Below are 24370 nucleotides of genomic sequence, written 5' to 3' on the forward strand. Positions count from 1 at the left end.
ACTCACTTGCGTAACAGCCAATCAGATGCAAACACAGTTGAAGTTAACAGTATTATTTTGAACATTGGAATTTATTTCAACAAAACAGTAATTTAAATATTAATATAATTCAAGTTTGTGCACATGAATCCCTTTGGTACCACTTACCAAAATAGATGAAACAAAACAGTAAATGAGTTCCACATCATAAACTCATAACTACTGCGACACATTTACATGAATCCACAGCTGCAAAAAAAAAAGAAATCTCTTTATATTTGGAAAGAGCAGAACTGCTCCTGAAGGTATATGTTGGATCAAAATACACATGTTCAGTTACAGTTGCATGCATTGTTTTTGTTTTTGTCAATACTTGGAATATCATAAAACCTGCTATGGCTTTAATGTCAGTTAAAAAAAAAACAATCAAATTCTCCCTCACAAACACTTTAGTGTAAAAAGACTTTGGTATGTTGCACAGAACTGGCTTTGCTTTGCATAAAAATCCACACACAAAGTGGTTGAATACGATATTTAACTGATGGACTGAGTCAACAAAAGCCTTTTTCAAAGATCAGCAGTTTCAGCGACCCTGTGTCGCTTCAATGTTTCATATCAGTTGCTTGTTTGTGTCATTTCCTCTGTTTTTCTCTGTGAGCAGAGGTGCGTTTAATGTGCAATATATGCTCTACATGTGCAAAACTTACAACATAAACCACACGAGTAAATGCTGGTAGTCAACATCTGGAATAACGTGGATCGAAATCAACACTAATATAAATGTCTGAAATCACATAAATAATCACCTACACAAATACATGTACAAACAACTCACTTGTGATTTGAGAGTAGATTTTAGGAGGCACTAAAATCACACAGTCTTAACACTTTGATCAACTATCGGCTGTTCCAAAGAGGCAGCGACGAGACAAGAACCTACAGTCCTGTTTGTTTAAGGTGCCAAGATTGTGCCACACAGTTGCAGTTCTACAGACAAAGAGTTGTTTATAAAAATTATTGTTTTGTCCTGCGGTGACATCATAATTTCTTACCCCATTCATCGGTTTCTATATATATGTGGGACACTTGGCACATATTCTGAAAATGGCTAAAAAGCTCGTACTGTACCGGCCTCATCTTAAATGTGTCAGAAGACAGCGTGTCTGAAAATCGACATTTGATTTTGAATTTGAGATGATGTTTGAGTCTGAGACCTGAAGGCCGTTACAGATGATTCTTGAGAAGTTAACTGCATTATCTGACCTGACCACCAGGTACAATATTATAAAGAAAGGGTGCAGAGGGAAATCAACTTCAACTTTCTTAAAAGAAAGTCCAGTAGTGTTTTAAATTAGATGCAAAAAAAAGTGTCAGATGACTGAAAAACAGCTGCTTGCCTCCCAAAGCTGTGACACATTATCTTTTACTGTGTTCATTTAAATTAATGTTTTGCAGAGACAGCACTCTTACAAAGTCTTCTCTAGCAGGATCTCATTGAACCCCGTCACGTCCTTCTTCAGGTCTGGATGCCTGTTAGCGTAGAGAAGTGGAGATCTCTGGCAGTGCAGCTTCACAGATCCCTGTGTAGAAAACACAAAGAATCCAATCAGACAAACACTCTACAGGATGTCCAACAGCGTCTGCAGCGTTGCCGTCACCTTGGGCTGAGCTCGTATGGAGGCGAGCCCCTTCGTGTACTGGTTGGTCTCCACCTTGTACTGCCCTCTCCTGGTCGGCAGGTTGAGCGAGGCCATCACAGACATCATCTTCTGGAAGCCTGTGGCTGTCAGAGACACGGTGATGGACGGGGCCGAGGCCAGAGCCAGGCCCATGGGCCAGCTTCGCACCGTGACGGGCTCCTGGATGGAGGACAGCTGCACTGAGCCGCGCTCCCGGACAACAGGGTTCATTGCCAGCAACTCCTCCTCCACGAGGTCCTCTGCATCATCAAGCTCCGCGTCAGCCAACGATTTCATCTTGGCCTGCCACAAGAGCAAAGCAGTAATGCATACGTTATTCACATAAGCAGGAAAACGCACCAAATGACGTAAATGTTCCCTTCATATCTCACCCTCCACTTCCTCCAGGTGTTCTGGATGACTGCAGCTGATCTGTTCCACCTCCGGACCTGCTTCCTGACCAGCCAGGACCGCACCGCTGTAGGCAGGTGAAAACACTTTGAATGTTTATGTACTCTCATTCAAAGTAGCATCAAAAGAACATCTGAGATGAACAGTTAATCACAAGAGCTGTCTGTGATCTGTTTCTGAAGGGATCAACGGCCTGTAAACAGTGTGAACAGACTGCTTCCTGTTGTCCAGAACAGTCAGGTCAAAGCTGGCAGACCGAGCTCTGCTAACTCTACTCCAGGGCATTAAGAGGTTACCTGCTTGGATCAGGGCAGCAGACTGCCGGTGGGCGTGGCGTCTGCGCCGTTGGTACCGCAGCCAGCAGCACTGAATGGTGAAGGCACACCGAGACAGGATCTTATTCCTCTGATCCTCCAGCAAATCGAGCTGTGAGACAGAGTCAGGCAGGTCAGCGCTCCCACAAAACAGACCGGAGTCCTCACTCGTTCTAAGACACATTTAAGTAACACTTACACTCAGGATAACACGTCTGAACCAAAAAAAGAAGCTCTTACCATAATGTACTAATTATCAAATCATTTCCCCGACATGTCCGTACTAAGTTACACATACATCTTACAATCAGTGTGAGAATGCCTGTATGTGTACGACTGACCATCGCCTGGGTGAGAAAAACCTTCGTCCTTCCACAGTGAACCCACGACTTGTGTTGCTCGCTGGAAAGATGGTGTGGTAACACCACACTGAGGAGCTTCTCCACCTGTTGAACTGTGTTGTTGCCGTTAGATTCCAAATCTACGACAGAGAGGCAACCAGGAATTAGATTGACTAAAGAGAAATCATTCATGTAACAGCTGAGCAACACTTCAACCATCAGAGATTCAGATTCACCACCTGGTAGTTGTTTGACAGGATGTCAGTGAGGGAACCAGCCTGATCAACAGCACGGCTTCCACCATCACTGATATGATTGCTGACAACATGCACGTGCATGCGAAGACAGACGAGAGGTGAAGAGTTACAACTAAATATGTGGCAGCATTCAGCGTTAGTGAGTCGGTCAGTTGGATTTTAACACACCAAGACTGAGTTTTTAGACGTGACAGCAGCTCTTTGAGACCGCACCGAGGTATAGCTGTGTTTGAGCTCAATGCGAATGTCAGTATGCCCACAATAATGAACGTTGATTTCATTCAGGTCACAATGCTGATTGAGCCTATCGCTGCCAACTAAGTCTCTGTGTTTGACAGAATATGGAGGTTTTTAATCAGCTGTCTGGTGAAGCGTTCCCGTGATGGCGCTCCGAAATGATTCGTTTTACATAATTTACATGTTTACATCCCCCAGCAATGATTGATTTGCCGGAGCTGAAGGGGGGGGCCGACGGTTGTGACCGTAGCAACAGAGAGGAGAAGGCTGCAGCAGCTAAGAGTAGGGTGGAGAGAGACCTAATAAGAGTTCAAGAAAAGCAAATAAAACTTAAGAGTTAAAAAAAAGAACTTCGGCTTTCAGAGGAAGGATTAAGGTTTAAAAAAAAAAAGAAAAAGAAACGTTGACAGCGAACAGACAGAGACAGTCAGTGGTGCAGCTTTTCCTTGTTGTTACTGCTACTGGACAGGTAGGTACTTGTAAAATATTTGGAGGCTGTTACATGTTTCTGTAACGACTCTCACTGCCAGAAGAGGACGACAAAAGTTCCACTTTGCAGGTTTCAGCCAGTTCTGCAGGTTTTGAAGTGTATGTTTACCATTTTAGTTTGGCAAGTTAACATGCTGATATTTGCTAATCAGTGGAGTCCCAATGATGAATCAGCCAGGCCAATATATTGGCGGCTACATGTCAAAAGATACATCATGTTTGGAGACGATGTGATCCAGTCTACTCTGACAAGTTCCTTTTACACGTTGAAATGTCCCACCCATTTCCCATTTGCAATTATTAAACGCGAGAGGGAATCTAATCCGAAATATTTACAGGCTGTTTAAAGGAAATTATCGGCCAATAAATCAACAGTTTAAGGTGAAGGAAAGTTCAAGCATTAAATAATGAAGAATGATTGGAGAAACATGCAAAGCTCTGATAGTCAGACATGCATGCATTTACCTGGAAAGTTCATAAGACGTTGAACGTTTTGTTAGAAAGTCTTGTTTTGCTATACCAAATTGAAAAGTCCCGAGGAGAGCAGAGAACTGAGGATCACATTAGCTAAGAGGACTAATGAAGGAAAGGAGGAACAAAACCAGCAGCCCTGAAGAGAGGAAATAATGTCACTCTTTGTTCAGAGAAAACATGCCACAGTTCAGCAGGAATGGATTCAGCCACCAGCTGTACTCACCAACACTGCGACTCCCTGAGTATTTGGTTACGAGTCCATAACGGTGCACGAAGCTTTTGAAAGGGATTCTGTGCAACAAAGATAAAAAGTCAACCCAGAACCAAGAGAAATCAAACAGTACATTAAGATGAGAGTTAACAAAGATAACAAACCTTATTGGGAAGCCAGCAGCGCTGATATGAATGGTCTCCACTATCCCGCAGGCCTCCAGCTGCATGATAACCTGCCAGCAGACAGGAAGTAAACATCACATCATTTAATGAGAGCATCATCTCTGCTGAACAACAGAACAGCATTCATGTGTGAGCAGAACGTCTACCTCCTCCTTTTTGAAGGTCAGCGGCTTGCAGTCGCGGTTGGGCTTGATGCAGCGAGTGTAGTGAGGAGTTGTGGTGTGGAGGATCTTCATCAGGCTCTCCAGTGAGTTCTACAAATATATGTTAACATCATCAGTGCCATGACTCAACCCTCCCAGGAGAAACCCGTACAGACTCCGACAGGCTACTATAACCCTGATGATGACGGCTCCTACCTTGAACTTGGAGACCACAGTGACTCTGCTGAGCCCCTTTGTAGTCAGGCTCTCAGTTTCCCTGTCAATGAAGATCTGGTGAAGCAGCGGGTTCTCGGACTTCTGCAGCAGGCTGACGAGCTCTGCTGGCACCGGGTCCTAAAACACAACATCCAGTAGAAGATGAGCGGGTGGATGTGTGGTCAACTTATTAGAGTGCAGCTTAAAAGCGTTTCTTGCCTTGTTCTTCTCCACCATGCCCTCGAGCTGGTAGTTGACTTTGCCAGCGTAGTGGGCCACAGTGAAGTGCGGCACCTTGCTGAACTTGTCCCAGCTGATGTTGGCATTGTCACAGAGCTCCTTCTCCAAACGAACCCGGACTGTTTTTGCGTCTGAGGTTCGATTAAGACGACTCTCCTGGAAAACACGTATCCAAAAAGCAACATCCACTTACTAGAAATACATTTAATTAATACTTTAAATGCACATATCAACCAAGAAAGTCACTGCAGTCACTCACACATGAACAAAGGGTTAAAAGAGGGAAAATCCCCTTTATGCTGTCATTCCATAAAAACTATTTCCATACATTTACATTACTGGGTTGTGCTCTGGGATTTCATCCGACAGGGTCGGACTGTTCAGTGCAATGTTTAGTGCAAACAACCTGACGTGGTGCGAAGGCACTTTGGTTCTCCAACACCACAATGTTCCCGCTCAGGGTTCTCACCTGCACTGGATTTCAACATCTTGCTACTTCTTTCTGTTCCCCGAACATTTAGTCGTGTGTAACTCAGGTGCTGATCAAGTGACGTAACTTGAAATATTTACTCTGAAAGTTACTGCTTCCTCCTGCTCCGTCCGCGCATTTTAGTGCTGAGCTCGGATTGTGTTTAACAGGAACCGTCACAAAACCTTTTGATCGATCCTCGTATTACAACTCCAATGGGGAGACGTGCTAGTTCAGCACTTCCTTGGAGAGATTTCTGGTTCCGTGTCTGAGTTCAAGACAGATGACTTTCATGGGATTTAAAACAAAAAAAAAGATTTGGTTTTGTCCCTGTTGTATTGCTTTGTAGGTGGAAATCAAGACACTGTTAGCTTTGTATTTTATTGACTTGTGTATGTGGCCACAAACAATACTACTACTCCAACATGCAGAAGCAAATGCTGTTCTATAGACTAAAGAAATTTATATTTAAAGTAAAAAGAAAGAAACTGAGCAGCATACCTCATTAAGAAGAGAAAACACACCGATCGGACTTCCCTCTATGAGATCCAGACAGCTTTGGTTGTCTTGGTATTTGACAAAGGACCACTTCAACCCCTCTGACACATACTCCTCCTGAGACAAACAGAGATGAACATAAATATTCATTTTCCACATCACAAACGAGTTGTGACAAGTTGTCGTGTTTTCAATCATTTCATGAAGACTGCAGAGTTTCTCCTGAATGTCTGAGTCCAGGACGGAGACACAAGAAACAGATTCCCATCAGGAAACAGAAAACTGAAGGACGTTACCTGCTGAGCTTTTAGATAATGGGCCACAAAATGCTGCTGGAGTTTTTCATTGGCGTAGTTGATGCACAGCTGCTCCAGGTTATTGATCTGAAAACACTCAAAGCCGTAGACATCCAGGACTCCTGCAGTGGTCAGAGGAGAAACTGTGAGAGCTCATGGAAACAAACGGGAAGGTTTGATTTTGTGCTGTCAAATAAAAATAATGCTTTACCTATGAAGTTGCACCACGTGGAGCTGTCTGCACATATGCTGTTGTTGATGAACGTAACCAGCCATTCAAATAACCTGGTGGAAAAGTGAACACACTTACTATAAAACAGAGAGAGCCTATAATAATGATTGACAGAGATATCTTCCTCACTGCTTACTGTAAACAAAAAGACACGATGGTTCATATTCAAGTGCTTGGTGACAACAAGCTCCTGCATCACACAACCATTCTAACAAAATGTTATCGAGTCTGGCAAACTGTTGTGTTACTTAATGATGAAATGGTCCTTCTTACTGGGCGTAGATGACCTTGGCCAGGCAGTCCCTCCTCATACTGCACTCCACCTGGGAACAGGGCTTGAACACACTCTGCTTCCCCGCCCTCAGAATCCTGACTCTCAAACATGTCTGAAGCTCCTCCGCAGGAACACACAGCAGCTCAGCGGTCCTCTGCAGGAAGTCTGAAACACAGGCAGGAGACGTGGCTCATGTCTGCTGCTGGCAGGGAAGCACGGTGATGTCATGGAACTACCGCTCAATGCAGCATGAAACACTGAGGTACAACCAGGTTTGAGAGTTTTCAAAATAAACCCACAGAACACTGTTTGTATTGTTTGTGGTAGCCGTAGCATTTTAAATGTGAGTCTTTTTTCTTTCTTTTTTTTTACATTTCTAAACACTCATTAGCAGGAATTGTGTGGTAAGAGTTGATTTATTATCAAACTGAATCATATCCAATACCTTTGGACTGTTCATCAAGGTGACATGGTTGTGATTCATCTGTTGAAGAGGAGAAACTCACATTCCCCAACTGCAGGATACCTGCTAACACCTGCAACAGATTACAACCAACAGACCAACAAGATGATGGCCACAAATCACTGAAGTACATGAGTTGAGGATACTTTAACTGCAACACACTATAATGTTGTTGCAAGCAGTTATGAGGAAGTTTTTTTGTGTAGTGTCTATTAATGATGTGATTAGTTTGTGCACCACTGGTTGTACACAAGAGCGTCGTTAAGAGGTCAAACAATTGTTCTCCAACTGGCCTCAAGTCCAAAAATAGTTATTTAATTTAACTTAAATTATAAATAAACAGTTGGCAAGTGGTACTGGAAATTTGGTTTGGTACAAAGTGGTATAAGGTCTGAAAGATCGGGAATTTTTGTATAAATATGTTATTTGTCACCAATAATATCTCCTCCTGTGAAGACAGACCGTATACTTTTACAACTGGAATTTTGTTACCTGGTTATATATTGCAAATATATGTTAAATATGGGAGAACAGATGACCTCACCTTAAATATTTGTCTTTGCCTTTCTGCATCGATGCCCAGGTGAACCATTGCCTCAACAGTGTCATTAAAACAATCCTCTGTGAAACATTAAATGAATTGTTACTTGTAACAGTCAAAAACTAAATAAAAATGAAAAAAAAAAAAAGTGCCTTAATGAACATAAAAATTGAACACTGACCCTCCACAGTCTTCTCAGAATTTGGCAGCCACACAAATTGTTGGTCAAGTGACATCTTCCAGTCTTTTCTCTGCTCATCCGTCGCCCCTTTCATCATCTGAAACACATCCATCTTTTACCACCGTAGAAACACTGGATGAACAGACGATGTTCAGTGCAGGTCCGTTAACTCACCTGGTAGAAGATGTGGAAGTTCCTCTCGCTGGCCGGTTGGCAGGCCACCCTGGTCTTCTCCAGCAGATACGTTTGCACGGACGCGCCGACTAACAGCTGACACCTTCATGAACAGATTAAAGTGAGTGACAACCTGTGTGACACTGAGCTGATGTCTTCACATGAGCCGATGAGCTGAACGTACCCGTCCAGCTGCAGCTGGATGTATTTTCCAAAGCGGCTGCTGTTGTTGTTGCGAAGCGTGCAGGCGTTGCCTACATGGAGGGCACACTGACAGTGAGAGACAGTTCACACCAGTCATTTCACTAACAAACATCTGTGACCTGTTGTCTTACCAAAAGCTTCCATTATAGGGTTGGAGTCCAGCACCCTCCTCTCTATCCTCTCCACTGTGTCCTGACTCGTCAGTACTGAGGAGGCAGACGCCACCGTGGCATAATATTTCATCAGGCAACGAGACGTCCACGTCTACAAACAAAACATCGACAGACCAGACGGTTAGAAAATTATTTTTTTTAATAATCATCCGTCCAGTAAAGATTTATAATACTTAATCACTGAACAGATTTACAGCCATGTTTCTTTAATATTATTTTGACACCAAATCCTTTGCTAAAGAGTGCGGTGTGTTCCCCAGAGATCTGCTGTCAATCAAACAAAGGCTCTAATAACCATTGTGATGATTGCCATGCTGACAACTTTTGTCCTTATTTAGTCCCTCCAGGATTTCACTATTTATTTTGCAATCAAATATGCTTCTCTCAAAAACTTTGATGCAGTTTTCAAAGTTGTATGATTGTGATATTTTGGCAAAAACTGCAAGCACAGTGCCGATCACAGAAACAGCTGGAAAGATTTTTGTTTTCATCTTTTCTGAACTTAAAGAACCATGGTGCTCAAAGTTTAAAAAAAATCTTAGTGTCATAAAAGGGATGTTTTTATAAATGCTTTTAAATCAAATTAATTTAACAGGTAGTACTGTATGTACATAAACAAAGTACAATCTCTTATAAATGTAGGGTTGTATAAAACTCACACGTAATTAAACATATACTGTATGATTAGAATGACGCAGGGGAGTGCATCAATCGGTAGCCTAATTCTCATAAACCCAGCCAGCTCTGACAACCTGAACCCAAACTAAACTCTTTAAGCCAAACTAACACACTTTACTTCACCTTTCCCGCTCCGCTCTCACCGCTGACCACCAGGGACTGGTTGACCGGCTCCAGCTGACCCCGAACATTCCTGTAAGCCTCTTCTGCCACAATGAAGATATGTGGTTTGAACTCCTGCAGACAAAAACATTCAGACGTATTAAAATGGGGTTTCTAACTGCAGGCGGAGCTGCCAGACTCTTGAGTCAGACTGTAAATGTCTGCATCAGCACATCATTTAATCATGCGGGAAATGCTCCTCTGAAAATCCCAAGCTCTTTCAAAGTAGCACCTCCTTCCCATTCACACCCGTTTGATCCGCTCTATTTATATATATTTATGTATAAATATATATATAATGTGATTATGCTAATACCTGAGGCTGAGGAGCACAGTGATACTCCTTCATCACATCCAGAGTGTAGAGGTCTGGAACAGCCTGGAAGGGGTTGAGAGCCACCAAGGTGCAGCCAGCATGGGTGTAAAACACCCTCAAACTGTACCTGGCCTGCAGGCATTTCAGCACTGCCAGAAAAAAAACACACACATTGAGCATCATCAGGCAAGAACAGGACAAATGTGGAAAGCCAACATTTTACAGATGGTAACAACCAGAAGCAAAAACAAGAGAATACCAGAGAGTTGTATCATTATGATGAAACTAGTCACTGGTAATGTTGAAAAAAAGCCTTTTTGCCACATCACAGTAAGGGTAGGAGAAAAAGATTGAGACATTTTGCCTGCCGTTATTGTGCTGATACACGGACGCCAGATCTTGATATTTGTAATGATTATGTAAATAAATAAATGTGCTCTGCGCGTGCAACATTTATGACAGGTTTTTATGAGCCTGTTAGTCAGTCTGTCTGCTTGACAATCCCATGTTACTGCAATTAAAATAACTTAAGGGACATGTGCAGATTTATTTTGTTAAATAAAACAGATGGTGACAAAGTTTTCCTTTGCAGACATAATTTATAGATCTGCAATATAAAAAAAGGTAATACATCATTATGAATGTCATGGCAATACTCAAGCATGAACGCAAAATGTTTAAAAATCACAACAATATCCAATCATGATTTAAGTATTTTGATAATATTGTATTGTGGGGCCGCAGGTCATTCTCACATGTACATAACAGTGTAAATAAACCCAGAATAACTAGTGTTAATAAACTGTACCGGTATGTTCCCTGTTGTGCATGCTCTGAAGCGTTTAGGTAGCACAGAGATCATTAATGGAATAACATTTATTCCATAATCCCTTTAAATTTGATCTTGATGAGGGGAAATAATACACCGTAAGCTCTGCAGTTAAAGGTGACATAAGCGGAAAAACTCAAAATAATCACCAGTCTACATCATCAGTGCTTTAGACACTCCAGTGACACCATAGCCCTGCGTGATACCTGTTGTTGGGGTCACTGGGTTGACTTTGGTGAGGTCATCATAAGTGTGGAGTTGATCTTCATCAATGAGGAAGGCCTGAATTTCTCCCTCCAGTGACTCAGTTCGGGACAAGTGAGGGGTATGGACTTTCTGGATGAATCCCTTCACCTGTATGGAGGAGGCAAAATGTTTGGTAAACACACTGAAACAAGAATGAACTTTATCGGTATAACACTTTTCTTAACAATATTACTCAAGTGCTTTACAGAAAGGAAACGTATTGGTCCATCTTAAAAGGACTGACGGGTGGAAATCCAATTTATTCTGCAGAGATCTCGTGTCCTGGACCTGCAGCCTGCCGGAGGACTGGCTTCAGTCTGAGGTCTACATCTGTGCAGACAGATCCCTTTAATATGGCCTACATCCCGTCTTTGTCTCAGGCCATTTTTAAACCGTGTAAATAATCTGAACGTCATTAATGTAACACCTACCTGACTAATACCCTGGGTACATGACTCATATGACGCACAGGTAGTTCATTAAGTAGCTTTTACAGCAGTGTGTTTGTTAGGATTTTAAAAAGCAAAAAAATATAAACTGTGAAAGCATACAAATCATACAGGTAAAATAATGAACAGCACACTGACTATGTCAATTTGTAAGGTTTCTTAAACCTGTTTGAGCAGCCCCTGCCCTTGTTTGCTGTTCTTATGCAATAACTCACCTCTAGCAAAATCATCACAACAATAACACTGTTGTCTGTGTTTCTTGGTTGTTTGTATATAAAATATATATATATATATATATACACTGTACTGTATATAATGTATATACTGTGCATTTTATATTTAATATTTTTTACTGTTAATTTATTGCTTTTTATTATTTTATTATTATTTTATTGCTTTCCCGTATGCTGCTGCAGCGAAAAAAATTCCCCTTGGGGATTAATAAAGTAACTACCTTACCTTACCTAACCTAACCTAACCTAACCTTATACCAAACTCCATTCAACAATTTGGCAATTTAGCAATCGATGACACACCATGTACAGTTAACCCAACATAAAGTAGTGTAAATATTATGAAGCACGTCGAGTTCAAAAACGGTACATTGTGAAATGTAAAGTGACACAGCACACAACAACGCGTTGTCCTTGAGTCACGTCCCTCCGTATGTGTTGCTGTTACATTGTTTTAAGGAGGAGGGAAACATTTTGCCCTTTTTCTAAATTTTTCTTGGAGGAACGAGTTGTTTTCGGCGCAATGAACGTCTGCATAACGGTATTGTTGTTTGATCCCAGGTACGCATGTCCCAATACAACAGTACACATCTTTTCAATACCCAATGACCAATCAAAACCGACAAGCAGGTACAGGTAGATGGAGGCTCTCCGGGTCAGGTTAAACCTACTATTACCTTTTACATTTTAAAAACTAAAAAAAAAAAAAGGACATCTCTGAAGCACCGGTTGAGAGATTGTGGACGACTCGTGTCCAAACTTACCGTTGATCCATTTCTGTGTCCTACTCTGACGTCACGGTAGTCGTCCGCAGAACTCATTGATTTTAGCGTTACCCTTCGTGTCTGTCTTAAAAGTCGGCCGGAAACACTTCGAGAAAAGCCGTGCCCAAATTCAGACGACTTGTTCTTCTGCTCTGCGGACGAGAAACTCAACTTTTCCGTTCCCTCCAGAAACTCCTCATGGACGACGTCCTCCGGCTGCTGTCCGTCTAACCGCCTCCCAACCTCCCGAACCGCACATTGTTCCCGCCCTCTTCCTCCGTGATACTTCAGGGGTCCAGCGGGATTTCTGTACTGGGATTTACACGGGTTAGATTAGCTCTAATTTTATTATTGGATATGGGTGTTATTTTAACAGCCTTATATGGATTCACATAGTTTTTCTTAAAAGCAAGACTGCATAATTGCCAGAATATATCTACTTTTCCTTTTGTTTCCAACATCTTTCACCAAAAATAGTCACGCTATTGTCATGTTATTGTCACGCCTCTTCGGACGGCATATCGATAAATGAGCAAGTAATTCCCATGTTGGTACCGTTTGGTAAAACTACGTGTGACAAATTGGCATTTTCCCATGACTCTGTGATTACTACAAAATGCATAACATACTTTTGAACTTAAAAACATCCAATTAATGCTTTTTTTTCTTCTTTTTTTTTTTAGAATATATAAAACGAGATGCCTAACGTATTCAGCCACCTAAAGTCATTGAACTACTTCAAGCTAAAGGACGAAATACGATACAAGTTTATGAATATTCTCCTTCAAAACATCAATTCTCAACTTCTCAACTCAATTTTTGCAAGACCTGGAGGAAACGCGAGTCCTGGAAGTGGCCACAAATCCGAGCTGCCTTGAATGCGTCATGAGACCCAACACGGAAATAGGCGAAGTCGCCCTCTCTGTTGTTGCGGGCATCATGGTCGGGTTAGGCACCGGTATTCAGACAACTGTGAATAGCAGAGCTGTGAAACCGGTATTTTCGTGAACCTGCATTGAGCACACCAAACAGACAGACCCGCGGTAAGTACTGACACAAACACACAGCTAACCTACATTAGAAAACGAGGTAGTTAGAGATTGGAGAACCCATTTGACTCCTCGGGGTTAGTGGGAGTCACATACTGTCAGGGGAAGTTCAAGGGAGAAGTAGAAAATAGATCCTGGGAGCTACTCACGTTATTCTTTTCCTATGTTTTTGTGTAGTCTACAAACTAAAAATGTAACCCCAGCTGCCATCATGTTCAAGTGCCACATTCACTTGTCTCTTAAGTAAAGTAATGTCTCTCTTTTGTAGTAATAACACTTTAATGTTTGCAGGCCATGGCTCAGAGGGACCTGAAGGAAGCGTTCATCAGTAATCTCAATGGGACCAGCCTGCAGGAGGTGTCACTGGGCTCTTTCCTCACTCCAGTGTGCCTCATCACCAGAGGACTCGCTCTGATCCTCTACTATCAGGCCAAGGGGACTCTGCCGCTGCCACTTCCGCTGCTTTCTCACCTGCTCCTGGACTTCTCCGTGCTGATCCTTCCCCTCGTCCTGTCGTGCACCGTCCTGAGCAGCGTTCTCCACCAAGTCATCCTCGGCCTCGCCTTCGTTTCAGCCTGTTTGTTTTGCTGCATCTACCGAAGCAGCCGTCACCCCCAGAGCACCGTCAGCGCCTTCCTCCAGAGCCACGTTCAGTTCAACCAGGTTCCCTTTGTGACTCTCTTCAGAGTGTTTGTAAATGTAAAAACGGCCATCAGCATCCTCGCCGTGGACTTCAGTATCTTCCCAAGGCGATATGCTAAATCAGAAACCTACGGGACAGGGGTAATGGACTTTGGCGTTGGAGCATATGTCTTTGCAAATGCCCTCGTGTGTCCAGAGGCGCGGAGGAAGAACGTGTCAGGGTCCAAGAAGAGTCACGTCACAAAGCAGGTCCTGTCTGTGTGGCCGCTGGTCGCTCTCGGCCTGGGGAGGCTGGTGAGCGTCAAAATGACCGGCTACCACGAGCATGTGACCGAATACGGTGTCCACTGGAATTTCTTCTTCACGCTAGCCATCGTCAGAGTTGTGGCTTCTTTGCTGTTGGCTGTTTTACCTGCCAGGCGGTCGTGGGTCGCCGCCCTCCTGATCAGCGGGGTTTATCAGTTCGCTCTGGAGACGACAGAGCTGAAGGCTTTTATTATCCACAACAATGACAGAGAAAAAGACTTTCTGCATGCAAACAAGGAGGGCATATTCTCCACAGTGGGCTATATAGCCATCTACCTGGCAGGAGTTCAGGTTGGGCTCTATGTGATGCAGCCGAGGTCCCACGTGAGAGAGTGGTTCAAAGCCCTCTTCAACCTCTCAGTGGGAAGTTTAGTCCTGTACGCTTCTTTGTGCACATGTCAGGTCGTCTTGGAGCCAGTGTCTCGCCGCATAGGTAATTTCTCCTTCTGCCTCTGGACTGCTGCTCAGTCTTTGTTTTTCATGTCCTGCCTTGGTGTAGCTGATATGGTTTTACTGTTTTCTAAAAGAACATCCGGCTGTCGCTTTGTACCCTCATCATGGAATCTGTACAAAAAACAATCGGACTCCGACAAAGTCTCTGACAAAACCCGAGGTGAAGTAGAAAGACTGTGCCTCGTTCAGGCTGTCAGCAGGAATCAGTTGTTGTTTTTCTTGCTGGCGAATGTAATGACAGGACTGACCAACTCAGCCGTGGACACACTTGGTAGTAGCAGTTCATTGTCTGTGTTTGTTTTGCTGTTGTACATGTTCATAAACTGCTTTGTGATATATGTTTTACATTTCTGTGGAATTACAGTCAAATTCTGGTGAAAAAAAAAACAAAAAAAAACAACAACAACTGCAAAGTTCACTTGTATATTTTGAAGATTTTTGTGCAGCTGGAGTAACATTGAATATAGGGGCAATTTAAAAATGGGGAAGATGTACCGTGGATGGACAAGATATTATGTGTAATAGTGAACATACTCTTATACATTATGTTAATGGAAGTGGTTCCAGCATGAGGACCTGCATGTTTCCTTTATCATTCAGTCACGACCCAAATCTTTGATCCATTAAAATTTATTTCACAAAGAAATAGTGCAGTGATACACAATGCCTTCATGCACTGTTGTAAACACGAATTGAGTAAAAACAAGTGCAACTAGGGCTGAAATATAAAGGCAGACTTCTCTAAACTTCCCCCTGATTACAAATGTTTGAATGAGAGCAAACAACTGATGTCATGTCATGACAACACTGGCAGCAACCTGTGACCGTCTGCGTGTGTGCTGCATCATGGGAAATCTGTCCTTTAAAATGAAAGCAAACCATCAAAAATTCTGTGGACAAGTTGGACTTATTATGCACACCACCGCAAAGACTCAAAATGGCCCCACGAACCACCAGTTGAGAACCAATGGACAACAATATACTGCGTGGTTTGAGCTGTTTGACATTTGCCTTGTTAAAAACATTAAAGCGCTTGTTGCTATTCAATGCACTCCACTTATATTGGATCAACCTTCTATAGAGAACTGACTTTGGTTTACTGGGATGTCAAGTGTGGGTCTACAGGAAGTCTGTACATATCATGGAAGGAAAACAGCATTTAAAATGAACATAGCCTGTAATGTTTGAGACACAGAGCACTTTTGTGTAGATCTTTGTGATTTGTGCACACCCTTTGTCTTTTTTTTTTTTAATCTCTGGTTGTGGTTTCTCATCCCAATGGTTCACTGAAATCTAAGTGATTATTATAATCTAAACACAATAAACTATAATCTCCACTTTAATTAACCTTTTTAGCACTTTATAAACATCATCATGGCAGTCTGCTCCCTACATCCTCAACCAGAAAGGACTATAATGGTTACAATTTAATACCAGCAGCAACACCGAGGTATGTAAAAGTGATTATTACAAAGAAACGAGCAAATAAATGTAAAGAAGTGAAAAGCTTCGGAGTTTAATTTGTATGAATGAACTCCTTCTCCAAAATCCTCTCGATGCGCCCCCTGGTGGCCACACGTGACGCGACGTCATCGCCTACGTGCAGGGGGTAAAGGTCAAATCAGTCATGAAGATTCCGCCACCGGAGCAGCTTCACTTCACCGTCGCACTTGTTTATTTTTAAGGGAAACTTTCACCAGAGGGTAAGTAAAACCAAAGACGTGGGTTGTTGTTGTTGTTTTTGGTTGGTCAGAATGTCTCCACGTGACGGTTAACGAGGAAGAAACACGAACACGAGTCACTAACTTTATATCAGCTAGCTCACAGGGACGCGATGCTACAACGAGCTACCCGGGTTTGGTGGCTCTGACAGGGCGGAGACGAGCTGCAGCAACACCGGCGCACGGTCGTTGTTTTTCAAGGCGCTCTGAACTCGTGTTTGGTCGCTGCGGACGAATATTGTGCGTAAAACAAGCCGACCGGGTTTCCTCCGTCTCTGAGCGCCGCGAGACGAGCTTAGCAGGCTACCGTTAACGGGCTCGTCGCCGGTTACCGGTTTATTACGGCCGGTAGAAAGACGTGAGCTGGGTTCACGGCTCCGGACGCGTCGGCCAGAACACACGCGAGGAGATCTCGGAAGTAAAAAACCTTTTTATCGCATTGTCCCGTCCGGGCTCTTGTTCCGGAGGTTGTTTTGCTAATTTAGCCGTTTAAATCTGGGTCAAGACAAACCTGCATGTTAGTTCCTGTTAGTTTGTGACGTCACGTCGGTATCGATCACTTCGGGGGGTGATCGGTAATCGGCCTTGTGTTTGGTGTGTAGTGTCATCGTGTGTGTAGTGGGGTTTTATTGATGGTGGAGAGGTTAGCGTTAGCTCGTCGTAGCCTGAGCTCATTGTCAGACCTGTCGGTCGGTCGGTCGGTCGGTCGGTGCTGTGTGACCCGCAGGAGAGCTGCACTACAGCAGGGACGGGACGAAGGCATGGCCCGCCTGGTCGCGGTTTGCAGGGAAGGGGAAGAGGATTACCCGTTTCTGGCTCGACAGATCCCCCTTTTCATCGACGACACACTCACGGTAAGAAACCTTTTAACGTTTGATCTCATCGCAGCTGTGATGCTGTGGCTGATGTTTCAGTGGTATGAAGGACATAATCCGGCCTCTGAGGATGGTCATGTGAGACATGATGGGTTTGAACTCAAGACAGTCTCCGAGACATTTATCGTACTCGTACTGTTGATGATCATATTTTGTCTGTTCTCTCTTACTGGCAGATGGTGATGGAGTTTTCTGACAGTGTAATGGATGTCGACAGCCATGAAATAAACACCTCTCAATGGAAACAGTTCTCTGAGGTGAGGAGATAAATGTTAAAGCGTGTAAATCTGTTGCTCTTTCCTGACTGTTACGTACACGTGCCCGGTGTGTAGTTCGTCTCCCTGGGACTTGTTAACATAGTGGTGACAGCTGTGTGATTCCCTGGCCCCCAGTATTACTCCAAGCTGAAGCAGCAGGACTTGAATATTGCACTGATGGTGACATCCAGAGAGGTGTACGGTGCATTATCTCAGCTGGTGCCATGCGTGGGCTGCAGACGAAGTGTGGAGCGCCTCTTCTCTCATTTAGTGGAATCAGGGAATCCAGCCCTGGAGCCCCTCACTGTGAAACCCAGAGGCATGCTCTCTGTCACCAAGGGCTGTTTGGCAGACGTGAAGAAGCTTTACACCCTCTTCTATGTCCACGGGTAAGATATGAAGAGACATGTTTCTTTTATTTGCACTGGAAAATTGTTTAAAACATGTATCGATGCAGATCAGCCGAAATGACCATTTAACTTGAATATAAGCGAATGACAGCAAACCGAAACTCAACAAAAAGCGAGATGAACAACAAGAAATACTTTTACTTCGTAAAATGTTCCACTAATATACTGCTCTCTTCTTTAGTAGCCTTTAGATGTACAGTGAACCCTCGTTTATCGCGGGGGTTACGTTCCAAATAGAGACCGTGATAGGTGAAATCCGTGAAGTAGTAACCTTTTTTTTTTTTACAATTATTATACAATGAAATACTCCATAATACATTGAAACCAAAGAACAAAACCTTTTTACAGGCCCAAGCATTTGTTTAACAAATAAAAGTACTGCATAAATGTTTTTTTTTACAAATAACTACTGTACTGTAAAATACTAATTTTAATCATCAATACGAACTGAAGGCTTCAAATTGCTGAGATCGGCACCGCCCCACTGCGACCCGAGTCATTGGATTAGAACGGGAGAAAATGAAAAATGATTATGAAAACAAATACAAAGTACAGTCGGACAAATAGTGACTCGTGTATTTCACTGCTCTTCTGACTGAGCCGCTGCATCCTGACTCCGCTCTGCAGCGGTTCTTTCTTCTAACGCCGGCGGTGCAGGTGTGGTTTTTCAAGAGAAGAACATAGTTATCGGTAGTTGTTGTCGCTCTTTTTTCTTCTGGGCAAAAAGATTCTTATAAACCGACATGCCACCATCGATTATTTTTAATTTGGCAAGCTGTTTTACGTACGTGTACATATTAAACCGCAACGTTATTGACAAACAGGTAGAGAAGAAGCGGAGAGACTGTTTAGCCAATCAGAATGCAGAACACAATGCACGATGCAAATCCGTGAAGCAGCGAGACCGTGAAAGGTGAACCGCGTTATAGCGAGGGTTCACTGTACTTCAGACTGCACAAACTCTACGGTATCTGAAGTACTGGAATCTGATCAGACTGGATTTTTGTAGAAATTAATTATTTGTATTTTCCTTGCAGGTCAAAGTTGAATGACATGATCGATGCCATTCCAAAAAGTAAAAAGAACAAACGCTGCCAGTTACACTCCTTAGACACACACAAACCTAAACCTTTGGGGTGAGTAATGTGTTTGTTCCTATCGCTTTACTATTATACTATTTATTTATCATCAAACTGTAGCAGTTGTTGTTTTTTAAACCACATTTAACATGAAAGTATTGTTTGGCAGCTGCATTTAAGAGGTGGAATAGTAACTCCTCCCAGCAAGCAGCACCAGTTTGTTAAAGTTGTCCTCGATCAGAACCGAGTAAATGGGGCACAGAGGAAGTGGTAGATTTCAAGAATTACAGTGGAAGACAACAGTTTAGGCATTTTCTTTCTCTTTGGGCTGTTTGTGCTGCAGGTAGATAAAAAGTAAGAAATGAACTAGTTAATCTCTGTCTCATGCCAGACATCACCATTTGTTTAGTTTCTTTTTTCCCTGGACAGTTGATAATAGAGATGCATGATACAAGTTACAGGGTGTTGGTGGCTGCAAATAAAGGCTTCAAATCTAAATATCAGCATCAGCCTGAAATCAATATTTCTGCCGATTTGGCAGACTGACGTTTTAATTGTGGCTAAATGATCGATGCTTGACTAAATGAAACGGGTCAGAGTGGCCTTGGTTGTGGCTGTTAGGATTGTCTCATCAAAGCTTAATTAAGTAGGATGAATATGGCAGTTTTGTTTGAACTAAAATGTGACATGAAAATAAATATAGCATGTTAACCGTCGTAGCAGTTTTCTTATTTTGCCCTGTAAAAGTACACATTTTGAAAAGGAGTGTATTTCATGTCCGTATCTGACAGTCAGGTTACACATGATAATATGTTTGTTTTACCAAAGAAGAGACATGATCTTCTCTTTGCCAAATGGCCAAAAGAGTTGGAAAATTTCAGCAAAAAAAAATCCAGCATACTGAAGCCTAAATTGTTAACACACACAAATATGAACTTAATTTTGTAAAGTTAGTTTGCATTATTCATGACAAATTAACCAAAAAACATTACGGGGTGTTTCTTATTCTTGTTGTTGTCTCATTTTAACCACAGTTGTAGTTTTTACAAAAAATCTTGTAAAATGGAGAATGTAACACTTTGTTCATCTAAGAATACATATTTTGATAACTGAAGCCTGTTTGGAGGAAAAAACAAGACTTCAAGCCGTTTTAACATGATTGTGCTTTGTGATGACATCGCTGTAATGCTTGTATGTTGCAGGGGAAGCTGGATGGATGTGTGGGAGCTGATGTCTCAGGAGTGCAGAGATGAGGTGGTCCTCATTGATAGTGCCTGTCTCCTCGAGACTCTGGAGACATACTTGCGTAAACACAGGTAATCTGTGACTACCACCGCTTTCTTTCCCACAATACTTAGTTTTCCTTTGCTAAACATTGTGTCACGAGGTTAAAAGGAAGTAGGTTAACTGTGAGTTACTCTTCTTGTCAACAGGTTTTGCACAGACTGTAAGAATAAAGTGCTGAGGGCGTATAATATCTTGGTCGGGGAGGTGGACTGCACCAAGGAGAAGGGGTACTGCGCTGCCTTGTATGAGGGGCTATGCTGTTGCCCCCACGAACGCCACATCCACGTGTGCTGTGAGACAGACTTCATCGCTCACCTCCTCGGCAGGGCAGAGCCCGAGTTCGCAGGAGGCTACGAGTAAGTCTCACTTCAAACAGGGAATTCTGCACATTTTCTATTAATGAATTCAGCTTAATCCAGTTTGATGTCCCTTTTAATGTATTTATAAATACGGTTAATGATTTTTTTTTTTTTTTTTTTAAAGACGCAGAGAGAGACATGCGAAGACCATTGACATTGCACAAGAGGAAGTGCTGACCTGTCTGGGCATTCACCTCTACGAGCGGCTGCACAGAATCTGGCAGAAACTACGAGCAGAGGAGCAGACCTGGCAGATACTCTTCCATTTGGGAATTGATGCACTACGTAAAAGTTTCGAGGTACATACAACTGCTCACGACATTCATCACATGATGAAAATATTGCAGCTGTGCGATAATGTATTCTTTAACCATGCCCCTCAGATGGCAGTGGAGAAGATGCAGGGGATAAGTCGGCTAGAGCAGTTCGTCGAGGAGCTGTCTGAGGAGGAGCGAGCCAAGGAGCTGAAGCAGGAGAAAAAGAGGCAAAAGCGAAAAAATCGGCGCAAAAACAAGTGTGGCTTTGATGTATCTGAACAGGAGGCGGAGGACAAGGAGAAAAATCTGGATGAGGTGAGCCTGCGACATGAGACTGGTCGTCATTGAAGACACTTTGCAGCTAAATAGCGGTTTGCCTGAATTTCAGTCTGGTCCTGTTCCTCGGTTTCAGGGTTCTCTGGAGTCTGTGGAGAGCAGTTGCAAAGCCTGCGGTAGCCACGATGAGGAGGAGGAGGAGGAGGAAGAAGAGGAGGAGGAGGAGGCCGGCTGCCAAGAGAGCGTGGCCGCCAGTGGCATCACTTCCTGTAGCTGCTCAGACAGCACCAAGCCAGGTGAAAAATACACACTGACATCACAACATGCCATCAAACCTGAGACTGCTGCATTAGGAAGACAACTTGTTCTGGTGCTTGCATATTGAAACCGTTCCCATCTGTTTCTCCAGATTTGTCCCCCCACAGCAATGGAAGTGACTGCGGCTACTCCTCAAGTATGGAAGGCAGCGAGACGGGATCACGAGGAGGCTCTGATGTTGCCTGCTCAGAGGGAATCTGCAACCATGACGAAGCAGGTCGGGTTTCTAAGACTGTCGACGTCTCACAAGAGGAATCATTTCAACATACAGTTTGGTATTTACTGTTTGTTTTTATTCACCTTCTAAAGGAGACGAGGCAAATGTCCATCACTGTGCTGAAGACAAGGAGGAGGACGGAATAGACAGCTGCGTGGAGTGCTGGCCACACTCTGAGGGAAACACTCAATGCAAGAGTAAAAAGAAGAAGCGGAAGGGCAAAGGTTTCTGCAGCGATCAGGTGAGAGAACAACCTGGAGAAGTTTGCATGCTGTATGCAGAACATTCAGCGACGAGCACCAATTAACTCACTTTTCTACAGGGACAGAAAGGTGACGGTCGCATGTCCGATGGGAGCACACCAGGCCACAGCCCACCATCAACGCACACGTGTCGAACCAAAGAAATCTTCTCCTCCTTATGCGGTGATACATTTGCCAGCATTGCACTACGGTTACCGTGGACAGCACACCACAAGAACCTCAGCCTTCACGTGAAGCCTCCAGAGCCAAACATGAGTCTTGTGGAACTTCTGGTAAGTGAGAAATGTGTTTGATAGACAGGCAGCGGCTGGACATCGAGAGTCGACTGTGAGCTGGTCTTTTTTTCCACCAATCTAGGGAGTGTCACTCTGCAGCTTTAACTACACAGACTGAAACATCTCTGATACATTTCTCTTGTCTATAAAAAATTGGGCATCAAATTTGACTACAAATGAGTAAAATAAATGTCACTTTCATCTTGACTACTTATTAAATCCTATAATGTTTTATAGCCAGCCAAGACATGAAAATGATTTGTTAAATACTTACTACAGTCAAAACAAACAGATGAACATGGTTCTGGACCTGAAAGGGAACGGGACGAAGCAGCAGGAAGCAGCAGAGTCCATTAGAAGTGCACTAATGAATGTCAATGTGTGTCTGTGGGGTTATTTAGAGAACAATACATCATTTAAAGGAGCAGGTTGGACTACTTTATTTAAATGAATGAATATTATTGCTCCATTACAAGAAATAGAATGAATGTGTGTGTCGAATAATACACCACATATGTATTTGCCTATAAATTGAATTGTGATGTCAGAAAGTCTTTCTTAACAGCTGAACCTGAGTCAGACAGGGAAAGTTTGGAGGAAGTCTCTCCACGGAACTTTATGACAGCAGCTGTGAACATTGTTGTTTGCAATATTTTAAATAACTCTGAAAATATAAAGGCAAATTAAGCATCAGGTTATCATTACATTAATCTGACTTTGATTTGTTTTGCTTTCTGTACACTCAACATGGAAAACCTTGAAAAATGATTTTCATTATTTTACATATTAGTCCAACACGCACATAAACAAAATAAACATTACACATTATGTTGTTAGTTAATAATCTGATGATTGACGGACACGTGTCAGATTCCCAGGCTGCTTCGTGTTGCCTGTTAGTGGACCTTTCTCATTGTGGACGGCGGTTTGACCGGAAAATGAAGAACATTAATGATAACGGTCTATTTAGCTTTGATAGTGAGTCCTAAAATAAGTGTCTGCTGTATTAAAAGTCTGGAGTTTATGCTTTAAAAAGAAAAGCACCACATTATATTCTTTGCATTTAACTATATTTTCCTTCCCATTAACCTGCATTTTACTCATTTTTACATTCTGGCTCTTCACGACTTGCTCTTCTCGTTTGTGTTCTTCCTGCAGGATGATTCCGAAGTGACTTCCGATGAAGAGAACTGTCTGACGCAGGACGAAATCCAGGCGTTTTTAGAAAGAAACCGGTCCTTCTACAACAACCGCCACCAGTACCGACAGCTCCTGAAAGAGAAGTTCACCAACTACTGCCGTGCCACCGAGCGCAGTAAACCAGTCTGTGGAAAGTGGTTCGCCACAACCAGTGTCAACTAACTGCACTAATGAGATCGTGACATCTTCCCCTGGAAAAAAAAAAAAAAAAGCACTCATGACCACTGCTGCAACGTTGTTAGAACAGATACATGTCTGAGTACCTTTGGTGTCTTGTTCAGGCATTTCTCCTTTGAAGTAAATGTGATTCTTCTTTTCTCTTGTCATCTCTCTCTTTACTCTCTCTTTTGCACTTGCACATCAACACACTTTTCCATCTCATTTCTTGGCTACTTTCTTACCTGTAGTTGTTCTCTTTGACCAAGCCTAGCTATTTGTCGTTGGTCTTCTTGTAGGGTTTGTGGGTAAGAGCACGGTGGAATCAATAATCAAGCTTTGCAAGCTGTGACATTAGGGATAAATTTTAGGAGTCTTACTTTATATTTGTTTCTTTTTTATTTGATTTTTTTTGTTTGTTTGTTTGTTTCTCTTTGGTGACACTTCAATGTAGTGAGAGCGGTTGTACCATTAAAATGTGTACAGAAATTCTAAATATAAAGATTTTACAGAGAATAAACATCCGTTTGTAATGAGGGTTTGAGTGTGATGTTAAGAGCGCAATGTGCAAAATTTACTAAATAAAGAATATTTATTAATATGCATCATACA

At 42.7% G+C, this 24370-nt stretch overlaps 3 protein-coding genes across 5 annotated transcripts; 2 read left to right on the forward strand and 1 right to left on the reverse strand.

Annotated features, from left to right (window-relative positions):
- Positions 1–37: 37 nt before the first annotated feature.
- On the reverse strand, positions 38–12578 carry LOC138622129 (unconventional myosin-XIX). The gene is made up of 24 exons (XM_069700671.1): positions 12359–12578; positions 10873–11020; positions 9838–9986; positions 9483–9596; positions 8640–8772; positions 8489–8558; positions 8305–8407; positions 8131–8227; positions 7953–8029; positions 7391–7481; positions 6945–7110; positions 6651–6724; positions 6440–6561; positions 6147–6260; positions 5156–5332; positions 4937–5074; positions 4724–4831; positions 4557–4627; positions 4405–4472; positions 2725–2864; positions 2366–2495; positions 2051–2136; positions 1638–1961; positions 38–1559 (listed from the first exon to the last, which is right to left on the reverse strand). Exons 1-24 carry the CDS (start codon positions 12413–12415, stop codon positions 1446–1448), a joined length of 2871 nt encoding a protein of 956 aa, XP_069556772.1. The 5' UTR covers positions 12416–12578; the 3' UTR covers positions 38–1445.
- Positions 12579–13295: 717 nt separating this feature from the next.
- On the forward strand, positions 13296–16304 carry pigw (phosphatidylinositol glycan anchor biosynthesis, class W). Its single transcript, XM_069700673.1, has 2 exons — positions 13296–13401; positions 13699–16304. The coding sequence occupies exon 2, from the start codon at positions 13702–13704 to the stop codon at positions 15184–15186; it is 1485 nt and encodes a 494-aa protein (XP_069556774.1). The 5' UTR covers positions 13296–13401; positions 13699–13701; the 3' UTR covers positions 15187–16304.
- Positions 16305–16427: 123 nt separating this feature from the next.
- ggnbp2 (gametogenetin binding protein 2) lies at positions 16428–24366 on the forward strand. 3 transcript variants are annotated; one of them, XM_069700676.1, is made up of 14 exons: positions 16428–16511; positions 17257–17383; positions 17581–17661; positions 17797–18050; positions 19109–19207; positions 20353–20466; positions 20584–20793; positions 20921–21095; positions 21180–21368; positions 21442–21625; positions 21739–21864; positions 21957–22105; positions 22187–22399; positions 23561–24366. In XM_069700676.1, the coding sequence occupies exons 2-14, from the start codon at positions 17291–17293 to the stop codon at positions 23762–23764; spliced, it is 2091 nt and encodes a 696-aa protein (XP_069556777.1). In that variant the 5' UTR covers positions 16428–16511; positions 17257–17290; the 3' UTR covers positions 23765–24366. The 3 variants fall into 3 exon arrangements, with proteins under 3 accessions (XP_069556777.1, XP_069556775.1, XP_069556776.1); XM_069700674.1 differs by lacking the exon at positions 16428–16511 and having other exon boundaries at positions 16540–17383; XM_069700675.1 differs by lacking the exon at positions 16428–16511 and having other exon boundaries at positions 16540–17383; positions 21466–21625.
- The last annotated feature ends 4 nt before the right edge of the window (positions 24367–24370 follow it).

This window comes from Brachyistius frenatus, unplaced genomic scaffold, assembly GCF_029030835.1.
Source record: "Brachyistius frenatus isolate BFR_SWC_R1_liver_20210118 unplaced genomic scaffold, ASM2903083v1 Contig_34, whole genome shotgun sequence".
In the NCBI taxonomy this organism is placed as follows: Eukaryota; Metazoa; Chordata; class Actinopteri; family Embiotocidae; genus Brachyistius; species Brachyistius frenatus.

What these genes read in the sequence shown, in the direction of transcription:
- LOC138622129 (XM_069700671.1), bottom strand. Translation starts at nt 12,415, where the DNA reads ATGAGTTCTGCGGACGACTACCGTGACGTCAGAGTAGGACACAGAAAT. An exon ending in GTGAGAGCGGAGCGGGAAAG is followed by an intron (nt 8,773 to 9,482) that starts GTGAAGTAAAGT and finishes TTTTGTTTGTAG; the next exon opens with ACGTGGACGTCTCGTTGCCT. An exon ending in ATTATCTAAAAGCTCAGCAG is followed by an intron (nt 6,261 to 6,439) that starts GTAACGTCCTTC and finishes TGTTTGTCTCAG; the next exon opens with GAGGAGTATGTGTCAGAGGG.
- pigw (XM_069700673.1), top strand. Translation starts at nt 13,702, where the DNA reads ATGGCTCAGAGGGACCTGAAGGAAGCGTTCATCAGTAATCTCAATGGG.
- ggnbp2 (XM_069700674.1), top strand. Translation starts at nt 17,162, where the DNA reads ATGGTGGAGAGGTTAGCGTTAGCTCGTCGTAGCCTGAGCTCATTGTCA. An exon ending in AATGGAAACAGTTCTCTGAG is followed by an intron (nt 17,662 to 17,796) that starts GTGAGGAGATAA and finishes CCTGGCCCCCAG; the next exon opens with TATTACTCCAAGCTGAAGCA. An exon ending in AAGGTTTCTGCAGCGATCAG is followed by an intron (nt 22,106 to 22,186) that starts GTGAGAGAACAA and finishes ACTTTTCTACAG; the next exon opens with GGACAGAAAGGTGACGGTCG.